Source organism: Anser cygnoides, chromosome 28 (assembly GCF_040182565.1).
Source record: "Anser cygnoides isolate HZ-2024a breed goose chromosome 28, Taihu_goose_T2T_genome, whole genome shotgun sequence".
In the NCBI taxonomy this organism is placed as follows: domain Eukaryota; kingdom Metazoa; phylum Chordata; class Aves; order Anseriformes; family Anatidae; genus Anser; species Anser cygnoides.
In genome coordinates, this window is record NC_089900.1 from 1,344,744 (window position 1) to 1,367,735 (window position 22,992).

Consider the following 22,992-nt stretch of genomic DNA (forward strand, 5'->3'; position numbering starts at 1 on the left):
GCTGCCCAGGGTGCTGCGGGGAGAAGCTGCGGGTGGAAGGAGCCCCCCCGGCAGGGCAGGGTCCTGCTGCTGGCGGGAGGCTGCTGCCTGGGGCAGCCTGCTCACAGATCCACAGCACAACCTTGAGGTATTCAAGGGGACATTGCAAGAGAAGGGATCAGACGGGATTTCAGCTTCAGTCCCAGCTTTCCTGAGCCTGCTGAGCTTTCCATTTTGTCTGCTTTGGCTCAGTGGGAATAGCAGTAGATGCCCTTATTTCAAAGAGAAGTCAGACTCTCCTAAGCCTTCACAACAAGCATTAGAAGCCCTGTACCATGTCCCTTGCCTGCCCCTCTGCCCATAAAAAGCTCCACCACCAGATGTGCAGTGTCAGCAGGGTCTGTGTGACCTGGTCTCTAGGACGTGCCCCCAGCGAGCTGCCCCTGGGCAGAGCCCTGCTGCCAGGAGGTGTCTGCAGGGCAGAGCTGAGCACCCAGCGGGTGGGATGGGGGCTGTGACCTGCAGGCAGGAGGTGTGGGGACAGAGACCCAGCTGCAGGCAGGGACAGCTGCAGGCAGCAGAGCCACAAGCAGGGAGTGAGACGGAGCTGCTCCCAGAAACTCAGTGGCAGCGGAGATTTGAGCACTTCCCTGCCATCCCTGTACTGCAGATGCCTCCCCTGGAGCCACTCCCTACTCTCTTTTTTCTCACACCATAGAATTCCAGCCCTAATGTCACTGGGGCTTTTGCTGGGCTGCAGGCTGCCTTGCACAAGGGCACAGCTCTTCCCTAGCAGCCCTGTGTTATCTAGCATCCCCATGGAGAAGAAACTTCAGTCCTAAGGCCATAGAAATGCTGGTGGATGGCTGTATGTGGGCAGCTGTTATGATCCCTCCCTGTCCCTGGAGAAGAGCAGAGAGCTGAGATCCTCCTCAGGTACGATGAGATGGGTGAGGGGCTTGGAGATCTGCACTTTGAACCTGGATTCCTCTGCTCTCAGCAGCATCCAGGTTCTTTTCAGGGGAACACCTGAGTGTGACCATCCTCCAGAGGTGCCCGCACAGGGCAGCTGAGACCAGGAGTGATGGACACACCAGTTGTCCTCACTCTGCCCTGAGGGACAGTCCCTTTGCCTCCCAGGACCCCAAGGTTTCACTAGGTGGGCAGTACAAGTGCCAAGGATTTGTGCCTTAAATGCACTCCTCAGGTGTAGGGGGATGAGTATAAAGTAACAAACCAAAGCACTGTGCACAAAGCCCTGCTCTGCAGTTGGGTGAATTTTGAGAAAGTGTACTCCAAAACTCCTTGTTACGTCAAACACAGTTCATCTGAGACCACCCCATGTTCCATTTTCTTCTTGCTATAGGTCAGCACTGTCTCCTGCAGAGTCTCTTGCACGCAGTAGAACCCTCAGGCAGCACCAATTTGACATCAAGCAGAGGACCAGTCCTCCTAGAAGTGAAGAGGCAGTTTTTTATAGCTTAAAATAAATAAATAAATAAATAAATAAATGTAATAAAATAGGCTAGGTTTTCCTCACAGAGGTCTACCCTAACATTTTAATTCTCTTTCCTCCTTGGACAGGCCTCCCTATTCAGAGCAGCAGATCCCCATTCCCAGGAGGATCAGATGTCCAACAGCAGCTCCATCACCGAGTTCCTCCTCCTGGCATTTGCAGACACGCGGGAGCTGCAGCTCCTGCACTTTGGGCTCTTCCTGGGCATCTACCTGGCTGCCCTCCTGGGCAACGGCCTCATCCTCACCGCCGTAGCCTGCGACCACCGCCTCCACACCCCCATGTACTTCTTCCTCCTCATCCTCGCCCTCCTCGACCTGGGCTGCATCTCCACCACTCTCCCCAAAGCCATGGCCAATTCCCTCTGGGACACCAGGGCCATTTCCTATGCAGGATGTGCTGCACAGCTCTTTCTGTTTGTCTTCTTGATATCAGCAGAGTATTTTCTTCTCACTGTCATGTCCTACAACCGCTATGTTGCCACCTGTAAGCCCCTGCACTACGGGACCCTCCTGGGCAGCAGAGCTTGTGCCCAGATGGCAGCAGCTGCCTGGGGCAGTGGGTTGCTCAATGCTCTGCTGCACACTGCCAATACATTTTCCCTGCCCCTCTGCCAAGGCAATGCTGTGGACCAGTTCTTCTGTGAAATCTCCCAGATCCTCAAGCTCTCCTGCTCAGACTCCTACCTCAGGGAAATTGAGCTTATCACATTTAGTGGTTTTCTGTTTTGAGGGTGTTTTGTTTTCATTCTTTTCTCCTATGTGCAGATCTTCAAGGCTGTGCTGAGGATGCCCTCTGTGCAGGGACAGCACAAAGCCTTCTCCACGTGCCTCCCTCACCTGTTTGTGGTCTCCTTGTTTCTCAGCACAGCCATGTTTGCCTACCTGAAGCCCCCCTCCATCTCTTCTCCATCCCTGAACCTGGTGGTAGCAGTTCTGTACTCCGTGGTGCCTCCAACACTGAACCCCTTCATCTACAGCATAAAGAACCAGGAGCTCAAGGGTGACATTAGGAAAGTGATTTTATGGATATTTCTCAATAGTGAAAAATTTCCCTTCTTTTTCCAGAAATGACTTAACTTAGTATCTCCGTGCAGGCCTGGTCCTTCTTTCATATCATTATTGTAATTGTTAACTTTGGTATCATTTGCATTTATTACACTCTTAGAAAACTATCCTACTTCTCCTGAGGAATTACATTACTCTGTTTACTCTTGAGGTTCAATAAACATATGTCTAACAACAGGTCAGAGCTCACTTTTACATAGCTTTTGAGAAAAGAAAAAAAAAAAAAAAAAGAAAAAAAAAAGCATCTCCAGAGTGCATTGCCTGAAGGCTTGGCTCTTTTGTTTTGTTTTGTTTTGTTTTGTTTTCATTCTTTTCTCCTATGTGCAGATCTTCAAGGCTGTACTGAGGATGCCCTCTGAGCAGGGACGGCACAAAGCCTTCTCCACGTGCCTCCCTCACCTGGCCGTGGTCTTTCTGTTTCTCAGCACTGGCATGTGTGCCTACCTGAAGCCCCCCTCCATCTCCTCTCCATCCCTGGACCTTGTGATGGCTTTCCTGTACTCGGTGATGCTCTCAGCAGTGAACCCCCTCATCTACAGCATGAGGAACCAGGAGCTCAAGAATGCCATTAGGAAAGTGATGTCATGGATGTTTATAAAGATGCATTGAGGAAACTGACTGTGCCTTTCCACAGCTATAAAGTGCTTCTTTTCTTCTTCAGACGAATTACAGTTTATGTAATGACATGGCAAGCCTGTCTTAACTTCTGGAGGGATTTGCTTGGTTTTCTTTTTCCCCGTGTGATAATGTTTTCCGCAAAGCAATGCTGTTCTTCATCCTGTTGTACTCAAGTACCAACATATCATAGAATCATAGAATGGCCAGGGTTGAAAAGGACCTTAAAGATCACGTAGTTTCAACAGCTCTGCTCTGGGCAGGGTTGCCAGCCACTAAAGCGGGCTACCCAGAGCCGCATCCAGCCTGATGGATATCTTGTGTGACCCTGAGGCTTTGCAGAAATGAGGAGCCAGACTCTTTGTGTATTTAAACAAAAATAAATGAAGCTACAACAACTTCTTTGTCTGAGACCCACTCAAAGCTGATCAGAAAGTAATGGGAATAGCAAACCCCTTTCTGGCTGCAGCAGCTCAGGTCAGGCTGCCCTGGCCCTGGGGCAGCAGGAGCTGCCGGAGGACCCCCAGGGATGGCCCAGAGGGGTTGCGGGCCTCTGAGGATGTGCTGCAGAAGAGAGCAGGGGACACGGCAGGGGACACTGACCTCTGTACGCTTGTGCCATGGTTGTCCCATCTGTGGGGCTGAGCCCTCTGTGCCCCTGGGAGCTGCTGTGCCCTTCAGAGGGGCTGGGGCTGTGGTGGCAGTGCCCAGAGCCCTGCAGCAGCCTGCGGTGGGCACTGCCCTGGGGCTGCTGCCACTGGACTGGGATGAGGGCAGGGAGGTGGGCAGAGGGCAAGGAGGTGGGAGAGCCATGCTCCGGGTCTGTGCTGGGGAAACGTCCAGCCCTGTCGGCCTCTGTCCTGGCCCAGAGCCCTGCAGACCTGGAGCAGGGCTGTCTGCAGAGGCCCCCATGGGATGTGGCAGGGTCAGGGCAGAGGCCAGGGGCTGGAGGAGGCTGCAAAGGTAGGAGGGCCATGGCGGGAAGGGATCTTGAGGGTCTCTTTGGGATTGTAACAGGGGGATCTTGACCCAGCCCTGAATGTGCACTGCCATGTGCGGTGCCTTGGCAGCACGGCTGTGGGAGCATGTGTGGGGCAGTGGGACTGGGACGCTGCAGGGACAGGGTGCAGACAGGGGCCACAAAGCAGCCACCCACGAGTGACAGCAAGGATAGGCTCTGAAACAGAAATTTATGGTGGAGGTGGAGGTATGGTTTTAGCAAGGGCAGAGCTCACCTGGAAGTGGTGTTATCGAGAAAAGTCAAGAGCAAAGAGAAGAGCTTTTGCTGGAGCTAAGGCACAGATTTCTCACCCAGCTCGCCCAGGGCTCGTCCTGAGCAAGGCGGCCACGAGCCCTGCCTGCCCTCCTGCCTGCCCCGCGCCGTCAGGTGGCTGTAGCAGAGGGGACCCACAGCCAGCCCCTCGATGGGGCTCTGCCAGCCCCTCGCCCTCCCCTCTGCAGTGACGTCATTTCTGCCCAGGGGCTCTCTGATGCGCGGGATGATGTCACAGTGCCTGCCGGCCAGCCCTTCTGAGGGCCAGTCAGGCTGCTGCAGTGGCAGTGACCTCACTCCAGCCCCCTCCCCACAGCCTGCCTCTCCCCTTCCCCTCTCCCCTCTCTGGACCCCGGGGTGTCACGCAGTCGGTGTCACGCAGCAGCTTTCCAGTGGTGGCCTCCGTGGTGGTGTTGCCAGGGAGGACATCTGCCCCTGTGCCAAAAGGACCTACTACTGCCAAGATGCATTTGGTGTTTCAAGCTGTCAGTGGCAGAGGTCTTGCAAAGTCTTTCTGCAGTTGTGCCCAGGGACCTTCACTCCATGGGTCCTGGGCTGGGGCTTTCACTTCAGACGAACCTGCGTCGGTCGTGGCAGAAGAAAGACGCCTCTTACAGCTGTGCTCTGCATCCTCCTTCATGCTAGGGCACCACTCGGTGTCCTTCGCTCTGCTCACAGTGTTTGTCTTAGTTTAGTTCATGGATCAACCAGATTTGATCTGCCTGAGTCTTCTGAGGCCCAATCCAAGGCCTCCTGCCTGCTGCACCTACAGCACAAGAACCATTACTTCTCCGTATTATGCAGATTGACCTGATGGGTCTGTTCATATTAATCCCTTTTAATTTCCCTAGTTGGAAGGGGACATATTCCCAGACTGGGGCAGGTTGCTGGGCTCTGCCACAGCCACTCAAATTCACCTGCTCTTGAGTCTTTCAGCCTGAGTTTATCGCAGATGGACCAACATGATTTTCTTGGGGGTCTCAATGGCCATTTCAAGTGTAGTTATCTCCAGGAATCCACTGGAACTTGGGCGTCACATTTCCTAACCCACAGTTGACTGGGACCTCCCCTGCTCATCTTCCACACACTCCAGAGACCTCCTAGACTATTTCCTCTCTGCTGTGTTGTCTTTCCAGCAGACATCTGGGAAGCTGAAGACCCCAACCAGACTGTATTTTCAGTAACCAAGTCAGTATCGGCCAGTGTGTGAGTGGCTCTAGGACACTGGATGCACTCCGCGCACTCCAGTCTTTGATTCAATAACCTGCAGTGCTCTAGGACAGAAGTCACTGAGCACAAGCCAACATGTCAAAGCTCTTTTGTGTTTGTATAAAGCATTCCCATGCTCCAAACTCACCTCTAGAAGAGTCCGAAACACTCCAGGCACCCACAATTGACATAAGCAATGGCAGCATTACTGCAGGCTGTTGCAAGGAGTCCCAGAAGTGCCTTTCTGTGATGACCAGCTCTGGAGAAGGCCTTGGGTTGCTTAGCTTGGATGGAATGCCAGTGGATATTGGAAAGCAAGAGAACCAAGGCTTTGCACATCTCTGGGCCCCAAGGGCAGATGCCACTCACAGACGTTGCCTGGGTGACATGTGGCAGCAATAGCTTCTGCCGAGAGGCAAAACCCCTCTCTCAACAGAAGGGATGAGGAACAAAGCCTTCATCCCATTTGGCTGATCTCACAGTGATACCCAGGCGCAAAGCTGCCAGGCTGTTACCATGACTGTGGCAGTGTGCCGCTCTGTCAAGCAACTAGTAGCATTTCAGGGGAATCCAGCCCTAGTGCTTATTCTGCAACTAAACGCTGCTTTTCTAACCCTGTCAGGCTTCTCATGCATACCACCTTTTCTTTGTGGTGTCTCCTTCCTACGGAGGAATAACACCAAGCACCTGTACAGGCTGAGTAGAGGCAGAGGATCACCTCCCTTGGCCTGCTGGCAACATCCTTCCGAATGCACCCCACAATCTAGTTGCCTTTCTGGCCACAAGGGCACACTGCTGATGCATGCTCAGCCTGCTGTCCACCAGGACTCCCAGGTCCTTCTTTGCAGAGCTGCTTTCCAGCAGGTCATTCCCAGCCTGTACTGGTGCTGGGGGTTATTCCGCCCTAGGAAGGAGACAGGACCCTGCACTTGCCCTTGTTGAACTTCGTGGGGTTCCTCTCAGCCTATCTCTCCAGCATGTCCAGGTCCCTCTGTGGTATCAGCCACTCCTCCCAGCTTTGTGTCATCAGCAAAGTTTGTGAGGGTGCACTCTGTTACATCATTCACTTCACTGATGAGTAAGCTGAACAACAGAGAGGAACTTTGGCACATCCCGTAGCCCTGCACACCCTGGCAGGGCAATTCCTGCTGTGGGAATCAGTCAGCGCAGTGCTTAGAGAGGGCCAGTCAGTGTTTGCTTTGTCTGCTTCCAAGTGTGTTCCCCAGGAGGGACCCTGCTGCCTTCCAGGAGCTGTGAGCCCAGGAGCCCCAGGGACACATGAAGGGAGCCTGGTGGGGGGCAGAGCAAGTGAGGCCTTGGGCTGGGCCTGTGCTGCTGAGCTGGGCCGGGCTCCTGGGCCCAAGGGGAGCTCCTGGCAAGCGGGCAGCGCTGCAGAGAGCCAGCTCTGCCCAGGAGCAGCTCCTCTGCCCAGCGCAGCAGGGCTGGGGGCACTGCCTGCAGAGACAGAGTGGGTAAAGGCAGGCAGAAGTGGCAGGATGCACAGAGCTCGCTGGGGAAGAACACTTGCCAGCCCTGACCCCGGTAAGTCTCTGGCTGGAGGGCAATGCAGCCGCAGCTCCTGGAGGAAGGAGAAGCCGCGCGTGCAGGCAGGGGTGCCCAGGGCTGTGGTGCAGAGCAGGGTCCCTGCTGTGCCCCAGGGGCTGTGTGCCGGGGCAGGGCCTCTGCCGCCTGCCAGGCTCAGCACTCAGCCTGCCCGGGGAGCTGCCCAGGGCGCTGCGGGGAGAAGCTGCGGGTGGAAGGAGCCCCCCTGGCAGGGCAGGGTCCTGCTGCTGGTGGGAGGCTGCTGCCTGGGGCAGCCTGCTTACAGCTACGCAGCGCAACTGGTATGTATCCAAGGGGACGCTGCAAGAGCAGGGATAATGATAGGAAATTCCTGCTGCACTCTTAGCTTTCCAGACTCTCTGCTTTTAGTTTTCTCTTCTTTGGCTCAGTGAGAATAGAAATAAAGGCTGTCACTTCAGGGTAGAGGCTTTGACTGCTAAGCCTTCACAAGGAGCATTAGAAGGACCCCAGCAAGTCCCTTTCCTGCCCCTCAGCCCACAGAAAGCTCCACCACCAGATGTGCAGTGCCAGCAGGGTCTGTGTGACCTGGTCTCTAGGACGTGCCCCCAGCGAGCTGCCCCTGGGCAGAGCCCTGCTGCCAGGAGGTGTCTGCAGGGCACAGCTGAGCACCCAGCGGGTGGGATGGGGGCTGTGACCTGCAGGCAGGAGGCGTGGGGACAGAGACCCAGCTGCAGGCAGGGACAGCTGCAGGCAGCAGAGCCATGGGCAGGGAATGGCAGGACAGTGCTAACAGAATATTCTGGTACTTCCCTTTCTGCCCTCAGTCCCACAAGATTCAGGACGTGACTCATAACCTCAGCAGCACGACCTCCAGCAGAGCAGACTCTCCTGAGTTTCTGTCAGTACCTCTCTGGCTTTGCCTCTCCTGGCAGAAGCCCTGTGCTATTTTTCTCTGCTCCTACACCTACTGTTGCTGTTGTTGCTTTACGGCTCCCTGTAGATCTGGCTTTCAGCCGCAGCTCAATCTCTGACCCTCTAGGTCCCACCACGCAAACCTGTCCTTTGGGGAAAGGTGCCCAAACCCCCTTCTAAACTCTGGGGCTTGGGGCAATGCAGTCTGGAAGAAAGGAAAAAGCTGAATCACTTTCCCGGGTGTTCCTGAAGCCACAATAATTGAGCAGCTCAATGTGGGCAACTGGACTGAGCCCTAGAGGAGTCTGGCTGAGACCAGGGTAGATGGACAGACTGGCTACCAACACTGCACTAAGGACATTCACTTTGCCCCTGGGACTCACAAAATTGCACCTGGAATATATTACAAACGCCACGGTTTTCTACCCTCAAAAAAACTCTTCCGAGTGTCACACATGCAGTTGGAACAAATTAAACCACAAACGCTGTTTGGCAGTCAAGAGTGTTGAGAGTGGTAATGCTGGGAAGTCCACATACATCGGAGGTAGATTTAATCAGAGGTCACTCCTGATTTCTTTATACCTAGAATTGTAGGGCAGGTGTGACGCCTCCAAAGTGCACAACAGGGTCCCCTGCTCCCAGAGGCACTCTCCTCCAGCACCATCCAAAGCTCAAGCAACAGAGCAGCAGAAAGGTCTTGGAAAGGATAAAGTCACTGTGGGGGGGTTTCAGTGAGAGGTGGAGTAAGGTTTTCTCAGAGATGTCTCTGCTAATTATCACTGTCTTTTCTTCCTTGGATCGTCCCTTTGTCCAGGAGGATCAGATGACCAACAGCAGCTCCATCAGCGAGTTCCTCCTCCTGCCATTCGCAGACACGCGGGAGCTGCAGCTCCTGCACTTTGGGCTCTTCCTGGGCATCTACCTGGCTGCCCTCCTGGGCAACGGCCTCATCCTCACCGCCGTAGCCTGCGACCACCGCCTCCACACCCCCATGTACTTCTTCCTCCTCAACCTCGCCCTCCTCGACCTGGGCTGCATCTCCACCACTCTCCCCAAAGCCATGGCCAATTCCCTCTGGGACACCAGGGCCATCTCCTATACAGGATGTGCTGCACAGGTCTTTGCATTTGTCTTCCTGATATCAGCAGAGTATTTTCTTCTCACCATCATGGCCTATGACCGCTACGTTGCCATCTGCAAGCCCCTGCACTACGGGAGCCTCCTGGGCAGCAGAGCTTGTGCCCAGATGGCAGCAGCTGCCTGGGGCAGTGGGGTTCTCTATGCTCTGCTCCATACTTCCAGTACATTTTCCCTGCCCCTCTGCCAAGGCAATGCTGTGGACCAGTTCTTCTGTGAAATCCCCCAGATCCTCAAGCTCTCTTGCACAGACTCCTACCTCAGGGAAGTTGGACTTCTCATGTTCACTTCCTTTTTGGGTTTTGGATGCTTTGTTTTCATTGTGCTGTCCTATATGCAGATCTTCAAGGCTGTGCTGAGGATGCCCTCTGAGCAGGGCCAGCACAAAGCCTTTTCCACGTGCCTCCCTCACCTGGCCGTGGTCTCTCTCTTTTTCAGCACTGTCATATTTGCCTACCTGAAGCCCCATTCCATCTCCTCCCCATCCCTGAACCTGGCAGTGGCAGTTCTGTACTCCATGCTGCCTCCAGTAGCGAACCCCTTCATCTACAGTATGAGGAACCAGGATCTCAAGGATTCAATATGGAAAATGTTGATTGGGTTTTTATCTGTGGTGACAGACTGTCTACCTTTTTCTGCAAATGACTCCCACTGTATGTCACGACAGGCAGTCTTGCCTTTCTGCTTTGTGTTTGTTGGTTTGTTTGGTTGTTTTTCCCTTGTGTCCCTGTGATAATGTTGTCTATGCAGAAAAGCCCTTCACTTCCTTCTACCTAAGTATTCCGTTGTCTGTGTGACCTACAGTTTCAGTAAAAAAAGGCTCCAGGCTCTGTGTATTTAATCAAAATAAATGAAGCTGGAGCAATTTCTTTCTCTGAGACCTATGTTCAGTGGATTAATAAACAGGAATAATAAACTGTTTTCTCTCTGCAGCAGGTCAGGGCAGGCTGCCCTGGCCCTGGGGTGGCAGGAGCTGCCTGAGGGCCCCCAGGGATGGCACAGAGGGGCTGAAGGCCTCTGAGGATGTGCTGCAGAGATCAGGGGACACAGCAGGGGACACTGACCTTTGTATGCTTGTGCCATGGTACCAAGGTGAACTGTTCCTGTTACAGTTAAAGAGGAAACAAAGATAACACAGGGCCACTGCCGAATTTATCAGGAAGGGCTGTATACAGGTCAGAGTTTGTTAGCTTGTTGTCTTTGGCCTGAGCCAAATGATCTGAGAGGTCTTTTCCAATCTACATGACTCTATTGTTCTACGGTTCTATGAGTGTAAATAAGTCACAATCATTGGAAGGCAGCCACTGCAGTCTAGGAACTCGAGACTATGGCCTGGACAAGACCATAGGTTCTGCAAGGGATTCCTGTGGGCTGGCACCATGCATCCTGGCACACTTTCCAGTGGATTCCTGGAGTTAACTACACTTGAAATGGCCATTGAGACCCCGAGAAACTCGTGTTGGGTCATGTGTGATAAACTCAGGTGGAAAAACTCAAGAGCACGTGATTTTGAGTGGCTGTGGCAGAGCCCAGCAGCCCTTCCAAATATGTCCCCTTCCAAATAGGGAATAAAAAGAGATTAATATGAAGAGACCTATTGGGTCAATCCGCACAGTAAGGGAAAGTAATAGTTCTTGTGCTGTAGGTGCAGCAGGCAATAGGCCTTGGATAGGGCCTCAGAAGACTCAAGCAGATCTCATGCAGTTCATCCCTGAGCTAAGACAAACACTGTGAGCAGAGTGAAGGACACCGAGTGGTGCCCTAGCATGAAGGAGGATGCAGAGCACAGCTGTAAGAGGCGTCTTTCTTCTGCCACGACCGACGCAGGTTCGTGTGAATTGAAAGCCCTAGCCCAGGACCCATGGAGTGAAGGTCCCTGGGCACAACTGCAGAAAGACTTTGCAAGACCTCTGCCAGTGACAGCTTGAAACACCAAATGCATCTTGGCAGTAGTACGTCCTTTTGGCACAGGGGCAGATGTCCTCCCTGGCAACACCAACACCGAGGCCACCACTGCAAAGCTGCTGCGTGACACCGACTGCGTGACACCCCGGGGTCCAGAGAGGGGAGAGGGGAAGGGGAGAGGCAGGCCGTGGGGAGGGGGCTGGAGTGAGGTCACTGCCACTGCAGCAGCCTGACTGGCCCTCAGAAGGGCTGGCCGGCAGGCACTATGACATCATCCCGCGCATCAGAGAGCCCCTGGGCAGAAATGACGTCACTGCAGAGGGGAGGGCGAGGGGCTGGCAGAGCCCCATCGAGGGGCTGGCTGTGGGTCCCCTCTGCTACAGCCACCTGACGGCGCGGGGCAGGCAGGAGGGCAGGCAGGGCTCGTGGCCGCCTTGCTCAGGACGAGCCCTGGGCGAGCTGGGTGAGAAATCTGTGCCTTAGCTCCAGGCCTGGCACCTCTGGTTTCACCCAACACCCGTTGTCTGTCATCCTCCCGCTGTGCACCACGGATGGGGAGCCTGGCCCTCTGTTCTGCATGACCTCCTCCTAGGCAGTGCGGTGAGGTCCCCTCAGCCTTCCCTTCTCCAGGCTGGACAGGCCCAGCTCCGTCAGCCTCTCCTCACAGGCCAAGGGCTCCAGGCCCTGACCATCCTGGGGGCCCTTTCGTAAACCTGCTCCAGCTCGCTGAAGTCTTTCCTGTGTAGGGGATCTGAATGGATGCAGCACTGTGCCACTCTCCAAGGCCTGGCCATGCCCCTGGTTGTACAGCCCAGGAATCTGCTGGCCTCTCTTGATGCCAGGGCACACTTCTGCCTCCTGACCAGCTCCTTGTCCACCAAGACCTTTCTCCCGGGGCTGCTTCCAGACAGGAAGTGTGTGCTGGGGCCTCGGTTATTGAAGTTCTGGTCAATAGGTTTCCTTGTCCTCCTTGAGCACTTTCCCCGAACAGAGTAGCCTGGAGACCTTTTCAGTAAGGACTCGGGCAAAGAAGGCACAGAGTCCCTCAGGCTAAGCTTTGGCTGCTCTCATTAAATCAGCCTCCCCACTCAGCAGCAGCCCTGCATTTCCCTTCTTCATCCTTGGTCTCCATTCCAGTAATCAAAGATCTTCTCTTTGACCTTGACTTTTCTTGCAAACACCAATTGCAGATGAGCTCTGCCATTGCCAAAACCATACCTCCACCACCATCGTAGGTTACTTTTTTTTGGAGCCAGTCTTTGCTGTCATTCCCTGGAAGCTGCTTCATGGTCCCTGCTGCAGCCCAGCCCCACTGCCCCACACATGGTCCCACAGCCATGCTGCCAAGGCACCGCACATGGCAGTGCACATCCAAGGCTGGGTCAAGCTCCCTCTGTTACAATCCCAATGGCACCCTCAGGCCCCTTCCCTCCATGTCCCTCCTGCTTTTGCAGCCTTCTCCAGACCCCGGCCCATGTCATGTCCCAGCCACGTCCCATGGGGGCCTCTGCAGACAGCCCTGCTCCAGGTCTGCAGGGCTATGGGCCAGGACAGAGGCCGAAAGGGCTGGCTGTTCCCCTGACACAGGCCCTGAGCCTGGCATGAGGATAGAGATGGCCTGGCAGCCAAAAACACCCCTAAACATGGGGGGAGTGGCCAGTGCTGGACATGGCCGACAAGAGAGGCTGCAGGTGACAAAGGCACTGGGCGCTGTCCATTCCAACAGGGCACAGCCTGGCCTCCTCCTTCCTGCATCGGCCTGTTTTCCATCCCTGCCTCACGACCCAAAGCCAGCAGTGTGTGTCCTCCCCATGCATGGCCACACATCCCAGCTTGACACGGATGTTTCTCTGTGCTGGGTAGCTTCCAGCCCAGCCCAGCTGCCCCCCAGCTCTCCCACCTCCCTGCTCTCTGCGCACCTCCCTGCCCTCTGCCCAGCCCAGCCCAGCAGCCCAGGCTGGGCTGGCCCCACAGCAGTGCCCACCACAGGCTGCTGCAGGGCTCTGGGCACTGCCTCCACAGCCCCAGTTCCCATTCACTCCTGATCTGCTGAGATTGGGTCTCAGACCAAGGTTTATTTGGTTCAAATACACAGAGAGCCTGCCTTCTTGGCTACAGAAACCCTGGGTCACATGTACAGGCAGATGGATACTCAGGTAGAAGGGCATGAAGAAGGGCATTTCTGGGTAGACAACAGTATCACAAGGGCAGAAAGGAAAACCAACAAACTGAACAAACAAGCAAACTCCTCATAAAAGTGGGAGATAGATTGTCACGACATACACGGAGAGTCATCCGCAGAAAAAGGAAAACAGTCTGTGGTCACTGATAAACACCCTGTTAGCAGTTTCCATATTGAATTCTTGAGCTCCTGGTTCCTCATGCTGTAGATGAAGGGGTTCAATACTGGAGGCAGAACGGAGTACAGAACTGCCACCACCAGATTCAGGGATGGGGAAGAGATGGAGGAGGGGTTCATGTAGGCAAAAATTCCGGTGCTGACAAAGAGGGAGACCACGGCCACGTGAGGGAGGCATGTGGAAAAAGCTTTGTGCCGTCCCTGCTCAGAGGGCATCCTCAGTACAGCCCTAAAGATCTGCACATAAGAGAAAAGAACGAAAACAAAACACCCAAACCCTAAAAAGGAAATGAACGTGAGAAGCTCAATTTCCCTGAGGTAGGAGTCTGAGCAGGAGAGCTTGAGGATCTGGGGGATTTCGCAGAAGAACTGGTCCAAAGAATTGCCTTGGCAGAGGGGCAGGGAAAATGTATTGGCTGTGTGCAACAGAGCATTGAGCAACCCACTGCCCCAGGCAGCTGCTGCCATCTGGGAACAAGCTCTGCTGCCCAGGAGGCTCCCATAGCCCAGGGGCTTGCAGATGGCAATGTAGCGGTCATAGGCCATGATGGTGAGAAGAGAATACTCTGCTGAGAGGAAGAATAGAAATAGAAAGAGCTGTGCAACACATCCTGCATAGGAAATGGCCCTGGTGTCCCAGAGGGAATTGGCCATGGCTTTGGGGAGAGTGGTGGAGATGCAGCCCAGGTCGAGGAGGGCGAGGTTGAGGAGGAAGAAGTACATGGGGGTGTGGAGGCAGTGGTCGCAGGCTACGGCGGTGAGGATGAGACCATTGCCCAGGAGGGCAACCAGGTAGATGGCCAGGAAGAGCGCGAAGTGCAGGAGCTGCAGCTCCCGTGTGTCTGCGAATGCCAGGAGGAGGAACTCGGTGATGGAGCTGCTGTTGGACATGTGCTGCCTCTTGGCCTCGGAGCCTGTCCAAAGACGAAAGCACATGGAGAACTTCGGGCAGACTTCTCTGAGAAAATCTGTCCTTTCAGCAACACCCTTCCTTTCTCACCCACCTCCAGAAATACGCGCTTTCTCAGCAGCAGCTTCATTCTCCTTCCTGGCTGAAGCTCTGGTTTGTGCTGGCAGAGCACTGTTTGGAGCCACGGCCTCTGCCCATGAGCTCCATCGGACTCAGCACTGCTGTGCAGCAGCGGGTACCTGGGAAAGCTGGTGACCCATTCTGAAACTCATAGTTTGGTTCAGATGCTGTGCACCTGTAATACAGAGGGGCTGTTCAACATCCTCCAGCAGGATAACCCCAGGGACACCTCTGGATGTCCTTAAACCAGAGTGACCTGAACAGAGCCAGCTCATTTCCCAGCACTAGGCACTGCAGTGACCAGAGCCATTTTGGCTAGAGCCGGCTTGGGCACTTTGCTCCCAGGGATGCACCTCCAGAGCAGGACTCACTATTCTGCTGTTTGAGCTCTGTCTTTAAACCCACTGCCCAAGGAGTCTGAGGGGAATAGCAAGGGCAGGATGGATGGGAGGGGAAACACAGAGAAAAGGTCCAGGGTTCCTAGTGAGGGAGGCAGGAAATGGAGTGAGAGATGGGCACTTGGGGGGAGTTCTCTGTTCTGAGGGTCCTGCTGCCAAGGGGACAATGCAGCCTGAGATCCCATAGTTGTGGGGACAGAGGCTTTGCTGGATGGCAGTCGAGATAATGGAAGGTGTCAGCAGTGCAGGGATGGCACTGAGGTGCCCAAATTCCCCTACCATGGAGTTTCTGGGAGCAGCTCCCTCTCACTCCCTGACCATGGCTCTGCTGCCTGCAGCTGTCCCTGCCTGCAGCTGGGTCTCTGTCCCCACGCCTACTGCCTGCAGGTCACAGCCCCCATCCCACCCGCTGGGTGCTCAGCTCTGCCCTGCAGACACCTCCTGGCAGCAGGGCTCTGCCCAGGGGCAGCTCGCTGGGGGCACGTCCTAGAGACCAGGTCACACAGACCCTGCTGGCACTGCACATGTGGTGGTGGAGCTTTCTATGGGCTGAGGGGCAGGCAAGGGAATTGTTGGGGGTCCTTGTAACCCTCAGTGGGAAGGCTTAGGCGTATCAGCCTCTTCTTGGAAATAGCAGCCTCTATTTCTATTCCCACAGAGACAAAAAAAAAAAAAAAAGAAAGCAAATAGTCTGGAAAGCTGAGTCTAAAGTATCTAACCCCTGATTGTCTTCTCGCCTTAGATACATCCCAGTTGTGCTGTGGAGCTGTGAGCAGGCTGCCCCAGGCAGCAGCCCCCCGCCAGCAGCAGGACCCTGCCCTGCCGGGGGGGCTCCTGCCACCCGCAGCTTCTCCCCGCAGCGCCCTGGGCAGCTCCCCGGGCAGGCTGAGTGCTGAGCCTGGCAGGCGGCAGAGGCCCTGCCCCGGCACACAGACCCTGGGGCACAGCAGGGACCCTGCTCTGCACCACAGCCCTGGGCACCCCTGCCTGCACGCGCGCCTTCTCCTTCCTCCAGGAGCTGCGGCTGCATTGCCCTCCAGCCAGAGACTTACCGGGGTCAGGGCTGGCAAGTGTTCTCCCCCAGCGAGCTCTGTGCATCCTGCCACTTCTGCCTGCCTTTACCCACTCTGTCTCTGCAGGCAGTGCCCCCAGCCCTGCTGCGCTGGGCAGAGGAGCTGCTCCTGGGCAGAGCTGGCTCTCTGCAGCGCTGCCCGCTTGCCAGGAGCTCCCCTTGGGCCCAGGAGCCCGGCCCAGCTCAGCAGCACAGGCCCAGCCCAAGGCCTCCCTTGCTCTGCCCCCCACCAGCCTCCCTGCCCATGGCCCTGGGGCTGCAGGGGAACCTGCTGGGAAAGCCTCAAGGAATCCCTGGGGTTTCCTCCCTCCCCTGGGCACTTACACTTTTTGACAGCAGGCTCTTTTAGCTTAGCACAGAAATAATTATCTGTAACCATCACCTCCTCTCATCCCAGTTGACAATGGGACGCCCAGACATGGTCACAAAAATAACTCCTTTAACCACCTGCTTATGGAAGGGATTCTCATGCTGGGTTTTTGTCCTGGGGCTGTAATGGGGCTCAGATCCCTACCATGTCTGCTACAAACCCACAGGACCTGGGATTATTCTGCCCTCAATTTAGGTGTGCATAACATGGGCACCTGCAGGTGAGCTCCATTCCTCTCCTCAAGGAAGCGACATGAACACCAATGGAGATGGAGGAAATCAGGGGGTTGCAAACACCTGGTGACATGTCAGGGGGCAGAGGGACGTGCAGGTATCTGCAAGCTCTCATGGAGGAACCCTGAGGGACAGGGCAGCACCTGGGGGCATCCCCTTGGAGCTGGTGGGGAATGCCTTTGGCCAGCTGAAGTGACAGCAAATGCACACATTTAGGACAACTAAACCTGTCCCTCCTCAGTAGGCTCAGGGCAGCCTGTAGAGGTATCCACCTGACCCAATGGAGAACTGTGCCACAGGGAGACCTGAGACCTCCATCTTCTCCATCTGGTTTTCCCTCCATCTCCAGTGACTGTAACGGCACTTGTCTCATGGACATCCCTACATTGCCTAACCTCGTTCAGGGCATCTGCTCCATGTAATAGCCAATTCCAGGCCTGCAGTGCTACCTGAGATGCCAACGCTGCCCAGCACCAATGGAGCATGCAGCTGACACGGGCAGCACAGGACCCACAGGACAGCTCTGGCCATTCATAGCTGGTACTTAACGGGAACTCCGATGGCATCTCTGACAGATCTGGTGCTTATGAGCAAGTGACTGCTTCTCAGGGCTGCAGCAAGCCAAGGTCTGTCCCTCCTCTATCCAACAGAGGCAGGCAGTGCATGGATATGAGGCACATCACACCAGGGTTTCTACTTGTGTCCTTTGGTTTGCAAACACTGCTGCTGCTTCTTACCCCCATCCTTTATTCAAGACACAGCCCAGTGATTTTTTCTGTGTCCCTGGATCACAGGACGCCCATAGCCAAGGACTTTGGCAGCAGCCCCTTCTCCTGCCTGGAGATCAGCCCCAGCTCCAGCACTGGCCCTCAGGGCTGCACCAACACCACAGAAGGCCCTCTGCTGTCAGGGCGCCACAGCCCAGGCCTGTTTCCTTCTGGACTTGGGAACACCAGGGCGTGCTCTGCTTCGGGCCCCTCATTTCATCCTCCCATGGCCATCTGCCATCCACGGCAGCATGTCTCTGCTCTGAAGGAAAGCCTCTGCATGCCCAGGCTCCTGGCACAAGATCTGGGACAAGGCTGAGTTTGGCCCTTGTGCCACAGCTGAGGTGCTGCAGCCCAGATGTGCCCCAATGCCCTCAGCGTGGGGCACAGGCAGGAGGAGCTGGATCCCCGCCTGCTGTCACAGGGCTGGGACATGGATGGAAGAGCTGCTGAGGTGTGGGGGGACAGGTCCGTCAGCTTGGGGTGCTGTGCTGGATGGGTGCAGATTCTTCAGAAGAGACAGGTGGGGATGATCAACAACGATTACGTTTGCCATTCCCTCTTGTACCACCTCTGCCTCCTGCATGGCAGACCAGGGGATGTTGCTGAGGCCTTCTCAGAGCACAGAGCCTTGTGGGATGTCCAGGGAGGAAGGCCCTGGCATGCACTGCAATTCCATCTGTATAACACATCCTACTTCTCCAAGTGAAAGACATGCAGAGAAGAGGAGTTCAGGCACGGTGAGGGGCTGCTGCATCCCAGGTGCCTTCGCTCCCATCTTTTGAAAAAAACCCAGGCCCAGGACAAGCCTCAAACCCCACCTTCCTGGAAGGGCTTCCAAGAGCAGAGGTGTGTTGGTGCAGGAGGAACTCCAGGCAGGTGAACTCCACAGCAACTGCTCTTTCACTTCCAACCTACAAGGAAAAGGGGGAGAAAATATGATTACAAGAGCTCAGGGGTTGGGGTAGAGCACGAGGTCACCCACCAAATACCATCATGGGCATCAATTATCATCATGGGCAAGACAGACTTAGCAGAGGCAGATTAATAGAATTTATTGCCTATTACCAGTGGACTACAACCAGCAGGAACCACAAGCAAACTAAAAACACCATTCCCCCCATCCAGCCTCTTGTAACTCCTTCCCCTGAGTGGTGCAGGGGAATGGGGATTGCAGTCAGTCCATGACACTTGTCTCCACCGCTCCTTGACAATCCATCTCTGCCCTCTCTGGGTCTCTCCTGTGGGGTGCCCTCCTTCCTGAATGGGTCCTGTGTGGGGCCCAAAGGGTTGAGATAATAACAGATATGACCAGATCATGTTAAAATAAAATGGTTACAAGCATTATATCTGCTTCATAGCTGCTGACCACAAGGTGTATTTTTTTATTTATTTTTTAATCTCGGTGTAGTAGTTGTGTTTCGCCTCAGAATTCTGTTAGATAGCACATTACGTACTCGGCGTATTCCCTGTTGTGCTGGGGGCTTTCTGGGGGCTGGTTTATGGTTATTAGTTTACTGGGTAACACTACCTTATGTTATGATGAAATTGCTGGTCATGAGACTAATCTGGTAGTTGTACTCAGCATTGCTGTCACCTCCATACTTGAGGAACCTTCTCTCGGAAACTGTTCATAATTAACAGTCGTTACCTTTTCTCCTCGGGGAGACAATCTATGGGAAGGATGAGGGAGGACACTTCTTCTCCCCACTTCTTCCCTTTCCCTTTCTCCTTCACCTCCCCCTTTCTCCTCCAGGCTAGTTACAATAGCTCTTCAAAACTTTCAATATCCTTGGGATGTTCAAACCAACTTATTCTTATTTCTCCTGAATGTGTTTCAGGTTTTGTTTAAGGTTAGGGTAACCTATTTCTAGAATGCCACACAGTGATGTGCCTTGAGGCAGGATAATTATGAGTGGCAGGGAATGTGGGAGGATATGGGTGGGCACCTAGAACTGTAGGCACCTGCAATGCTTTGTTACTTCACCCATGAACAAGGGCAGAATCCTAAAAAAAATAATAATCACAGAATGCTTGAAAAAGGACTGTCATCACCCTGGCAATTCCAAAGAGACAGAAATCACTGCAATGTGCTGGGGCTTGGCCTTTGCTTACTGAGTTGCAATCTACACAACTCCAATCCCTGTGACTGGGCCAAAGAACCAACCTATGCCTGTATCAGTCATACATATACAGGAGAAAAAAACCAAAATCAGCTTGTTTAGCAAGGAAAGAAGCTCCTACTCATACAGGGAAGGAGGAAGAAGAAGATGAGGCAGGCTACTCCTAAATAGGGCCGTCAGAGGAACATGTGGATGAAGAGTGAGATATCATAAAATCATCAGTAAGCACCTGATCACTGTTCCTTGGGGAGCTGTGAGATGTGCAAAAAGATTTCAGCCATCATCTAGGCCAGCACATTGTCACCTGGCTGATCTGATACTGGGATAACAGGGCCAGTAGCCTGTAATTAGAGGACAGGGAAGACAAGCAGCTGGGATCCCTCCCCAGGGAAGGGGGCATTGACAAAGCAGTTGGAAAGGGGGCACAAATCCTCACTCTCTTGAGGCAACTCCTGTCAGGTGTAAAGGAAAGGTATCCCTTCAAGGAAGATGTTGTATGCCACCCAGGCAAATGGACCACCAGGGAGAGAGGCAGCCCGTATCTGATGGAATTGGCCATGCTGGAGGTGATTTATGGTGATTTATGCACATTAAACACTTTTCTACCTTGCCCGGTCCCTCACAGGATCCTTCAGTTGTGGGGTTGCTCCGGGTCGAAGTGCCAGTAGCTATCCAAATGGTGCACCAGTGGCAATATGACACTATCCGAGACTCCCTGATTACCACATATATGCTGATTCATCAACTGGAGAGCCAAGGACTGATCAGCAAAACTCGCTCACCCTTTAATAATCCCATAGGGTCAGTGCAAATGTCTAATGGAGAGCTGCAACTAACAGTGGAGTACTGTGTCTAGAATGAAGTCACACCAAATTCAATAGGTCATCTATAGTCTTCTCTCCTTACACTCTTAGCTCTAAGAGCAGTTAAATGATCCCTTCCTGGGATCATAAGGAACCAGTACCTCCAGGCCAGAACACTCTCCCTGTACCCGTGGATGCATGCCCTAAGGTCCCATGAACTGTTAAGGGTGTAGTTTGCAAAGTAACCACTGATTTTGTCCCCACCCACCACCTGTTGTACCCCTGCAGAGTCCTGCCTCAAGGCACAAAGGGCAGGGAGACCTTGCTGGTGAGAGCTGAGGCCCTGTGGAGATGTCTGAGACACAACAGCCATTACAGCCAAGGGACATGTAGAAGAGAAAGGAAAAAGAGAACTTTTAAAAGAGAACAGAACATTTAAAAGAGAACATAATAGGTTTAGCTCTCCCTGTGACACATGACTCCTTTTGCTCTGCTGACCGCCTCTGCAGGCTGCCCTGCACATAAGGAGTAGGGACAGGTTCAGTTGTCCTACATGTGCCATCTGCTGCCATTTCAGTTACCCAGAGGACGTATGCCTCCACCTGACTCGCAGAGGATCAACCACAAATTTCACCAGATGTTTGCATCTGAACAGCTCTTGCCTGTCCTCCATCTCCACTAAGGAACTATTGTGGCTCAGTAATTCGCATTAAGCTGCCTATGTTGTGGACACCTGAACTGAGGCCAGAGGAATCCCAGCTCTTGTGAATCTGTGGCAGACATGGGAGGGAGCTGAGACCCTCTTCCAGCCCCAGGAATAACAAGCAGCATGAGATGCCTCGACTGACTCTGCTGAATTCCTTCCTCAAGTGGGGATGAAGGAGATCAGTCCCTGACCATGACTTCATGTCCTAACTGATACTGGGACAAGGAGATGTGATTGTTCCACTTAATTGGTTTTCTGCTAGGAGAAATGACCCTGGTGTGAAGAAGTGTGTGTGCCAGGTGAGAGAGGGAACCCCAGGGATTCCTTGAGGCTGTTTCCCAGCAGGTTCCCCTGCAGCCCCAGGGCCATGGGCAGGGAGCCTGGTGGGGGGCAGAGCAAGGGAGGCCTTGGGCTGGGCCTGTGCTGCTGAGCTGGGCCGGGCTCCTGGGCCCAAGGGGAGCTCCTGGCAAGCGGGCAGCGCTGCAGAGAGCCAGCTCTGCCCAGGAGCAGCTCCTCTGCCCAGCGCAGCAGGGCTGGGGGCACTGCCTGCAGAGACAGAGTGGGTAAAGGCAGGCAGAAGTGGCAGGATGCACAGAGCTCGCTGGGGGAGAACACTTGCCAGCCCTGACCCCGGTAAGTCTCTGGCTGGAGGGCAATGCAGCCGCAGCTCCTGGAGGAAGGAGAAGCCGCGGGTGCAGGCAGGGGTGCCCAGGGCTGTGGTGCAGAGCAGGGTCCCTGCTGTGCCCCAGGGGCTGTGTGCCGGGGCAGGGCCTCTGCCGCCTGCCAGGCTCAGCACTCAGCCTGCCCGGGGAGCTGCCCAGGGCGCTGCGGGGAGAAGCTGCAGGTGGCAGGAGCCCCCCCGGCAGGGCAGGGTCCTGCTGCTGGCGGGAGGCTGCTGCCTGGGGCAGCCTGCTCAGAGATCCACAGCACTACAAGGAGAATTCCAGGAAGGTGTTACTAAGAATACAGGCAAGGGATGACAGCTTTCAGACGAGGAACTTGTAAAATGAGTGTTTTTTGTTTCCTTCTAAGGGAGAATGAATTGGCACTGTCAGGTGTAAATACAGCACTAAGATCTTTATCAGGAGAAATCAGTAGATCTGCCGGGTACCTCATAAAGGCCTTTTACACACTGCTCTGCTTACAGACCGCACCAGCATCGCCTTTGCTGGACACATCTGGGTTTGTCTGACCTGCTCTTGTGCACCTGCAAGCAGGGAGATGCTTTTGGTCACCTTCCTGCTGCCAGGGGGTGTCTGTAGGGCAAAGCTGTGTGAACAGGGGCTGGGCTGGGGTCTGTGAGTGATGACAAGAAGATGTGGGAAGCAGCTACTGGAAGGGACAGCTGCGGGCAGCAGAGACATTGGCAGAGAAGGAGAGGGATCTTGTGACAGAAATGCTGTGGAGGGTGGACTTTGGCTGCTCCCTGTCTGTCCCTCCCATGCGGATGCTGTCCTCTGAGCAAGCCCCCTCGTTCTCCTCTCCCCCCAGCAGAGCCTCTGCCTTCATGGCCAGGGGGTCCAGGCCATGAGCCGCCTCCTCTGCAGCCACAGATCCTGTAGAGCAGAGCTCCATCTCCCCTGACACGGACTGGTTTCCCTCTGCAGATCAAAGAGGCTGGGAGTTACAGCCCTGTGACTGCTGTCTGGGAGTGGTGTGAACAGCTGCGTAGGGAGGAGGCTTTCTTGAGTGTCCGGCTGTCTCCTCTCCTCCTCTCAGCAGGAGGAACACACTACATTTCCTTCTTTCTCCATTTGTGTGCACTGCTCCTGTTCTCGCTGTGGCACTCTGGCAGTAACAGTGCTGATGGGGGATGTTAAGCTCCTGTTCTGGCACTGCCCCTGCCCCAGAGGTGCTTTCCTTGGACCAAGGTGCCCAGGTCCCCTTTGAACATTTCAAGTCCCGTGCAATGCAGTCCCTTCAGCTGGGCAATGAGGTCACTCTCCTGAGGAGACGTCAGCTTGAGGTTATCGCTATGAAGGTATCCCTGGAAA

At 54.5% G+C, this 22,992-nt stretch overlaps 3 protein-coding genes and 1 pseudogene across 3 annotated transcripts in view; 3 read left to right on the forward strand and 1 right to left on the reverse strand.

Moving 5' to 3' along the window:
- LOC136787245 (ceramide synthase-like) overlaps nucleotides 1-22,992 on the forward strand; it is a 573,680-nt gene that overhangs the window by 326,344 nt on the left and 224,344 nt on the right. The window lies entirely within an intron of this gene.
- On the forward strand, nucleotides 1,609-2,580 carry LOC136787278 (olfactory receptor 14C36-like; annotated as a pseudogene).
- On the forward strand, nucleotides 8,913-9,971 carry LOC136787044 (olfactory receptor 14C36-like). The gene has a single exon (XM_066984151.1). The coding sequence runs from the start codon at nucleotides 8,919-8,921 to the stop codon at nucleotides 9,963-9,965; it is 1,047 nt and encodes a 348-aa protein (XP_066840252.1). The 5' UTR covers nucleotides 8,913-8,918; the 3' UTR covers nucleotides 9,966-9,971.
- LOC136787084 (olfactory receptor 14C36-like) lies at nucleotides 13,410-14,387 on the reverse strand. Its single transcript, XM_066984209.1, has one exon. The coding sequence runs from the start codon at nucleotides 14,385-14,387 to the stop codon at nucleotides 13,410-13,412; it is 978 nt and encodes a 325-aa protein (XP_066840310.1).

Excerpts from the sequence above, each read along its gene's own strand:
- LOC136787044 (XM_066984151.1), top strand. The coding sequence starts at position 8,919 with ATGACCAACAGCAGCTCCATCAGCGAGTTCCTCCTCCTGCCATTCGCA.
- LOC136787084 (XM_066984209.1), bottom strand. The coding sequence starts at position 14,387 with ATGTCCAACAGCAGCTCCATCACCGAGTTCCTCCTCCTGGCATTCGCA.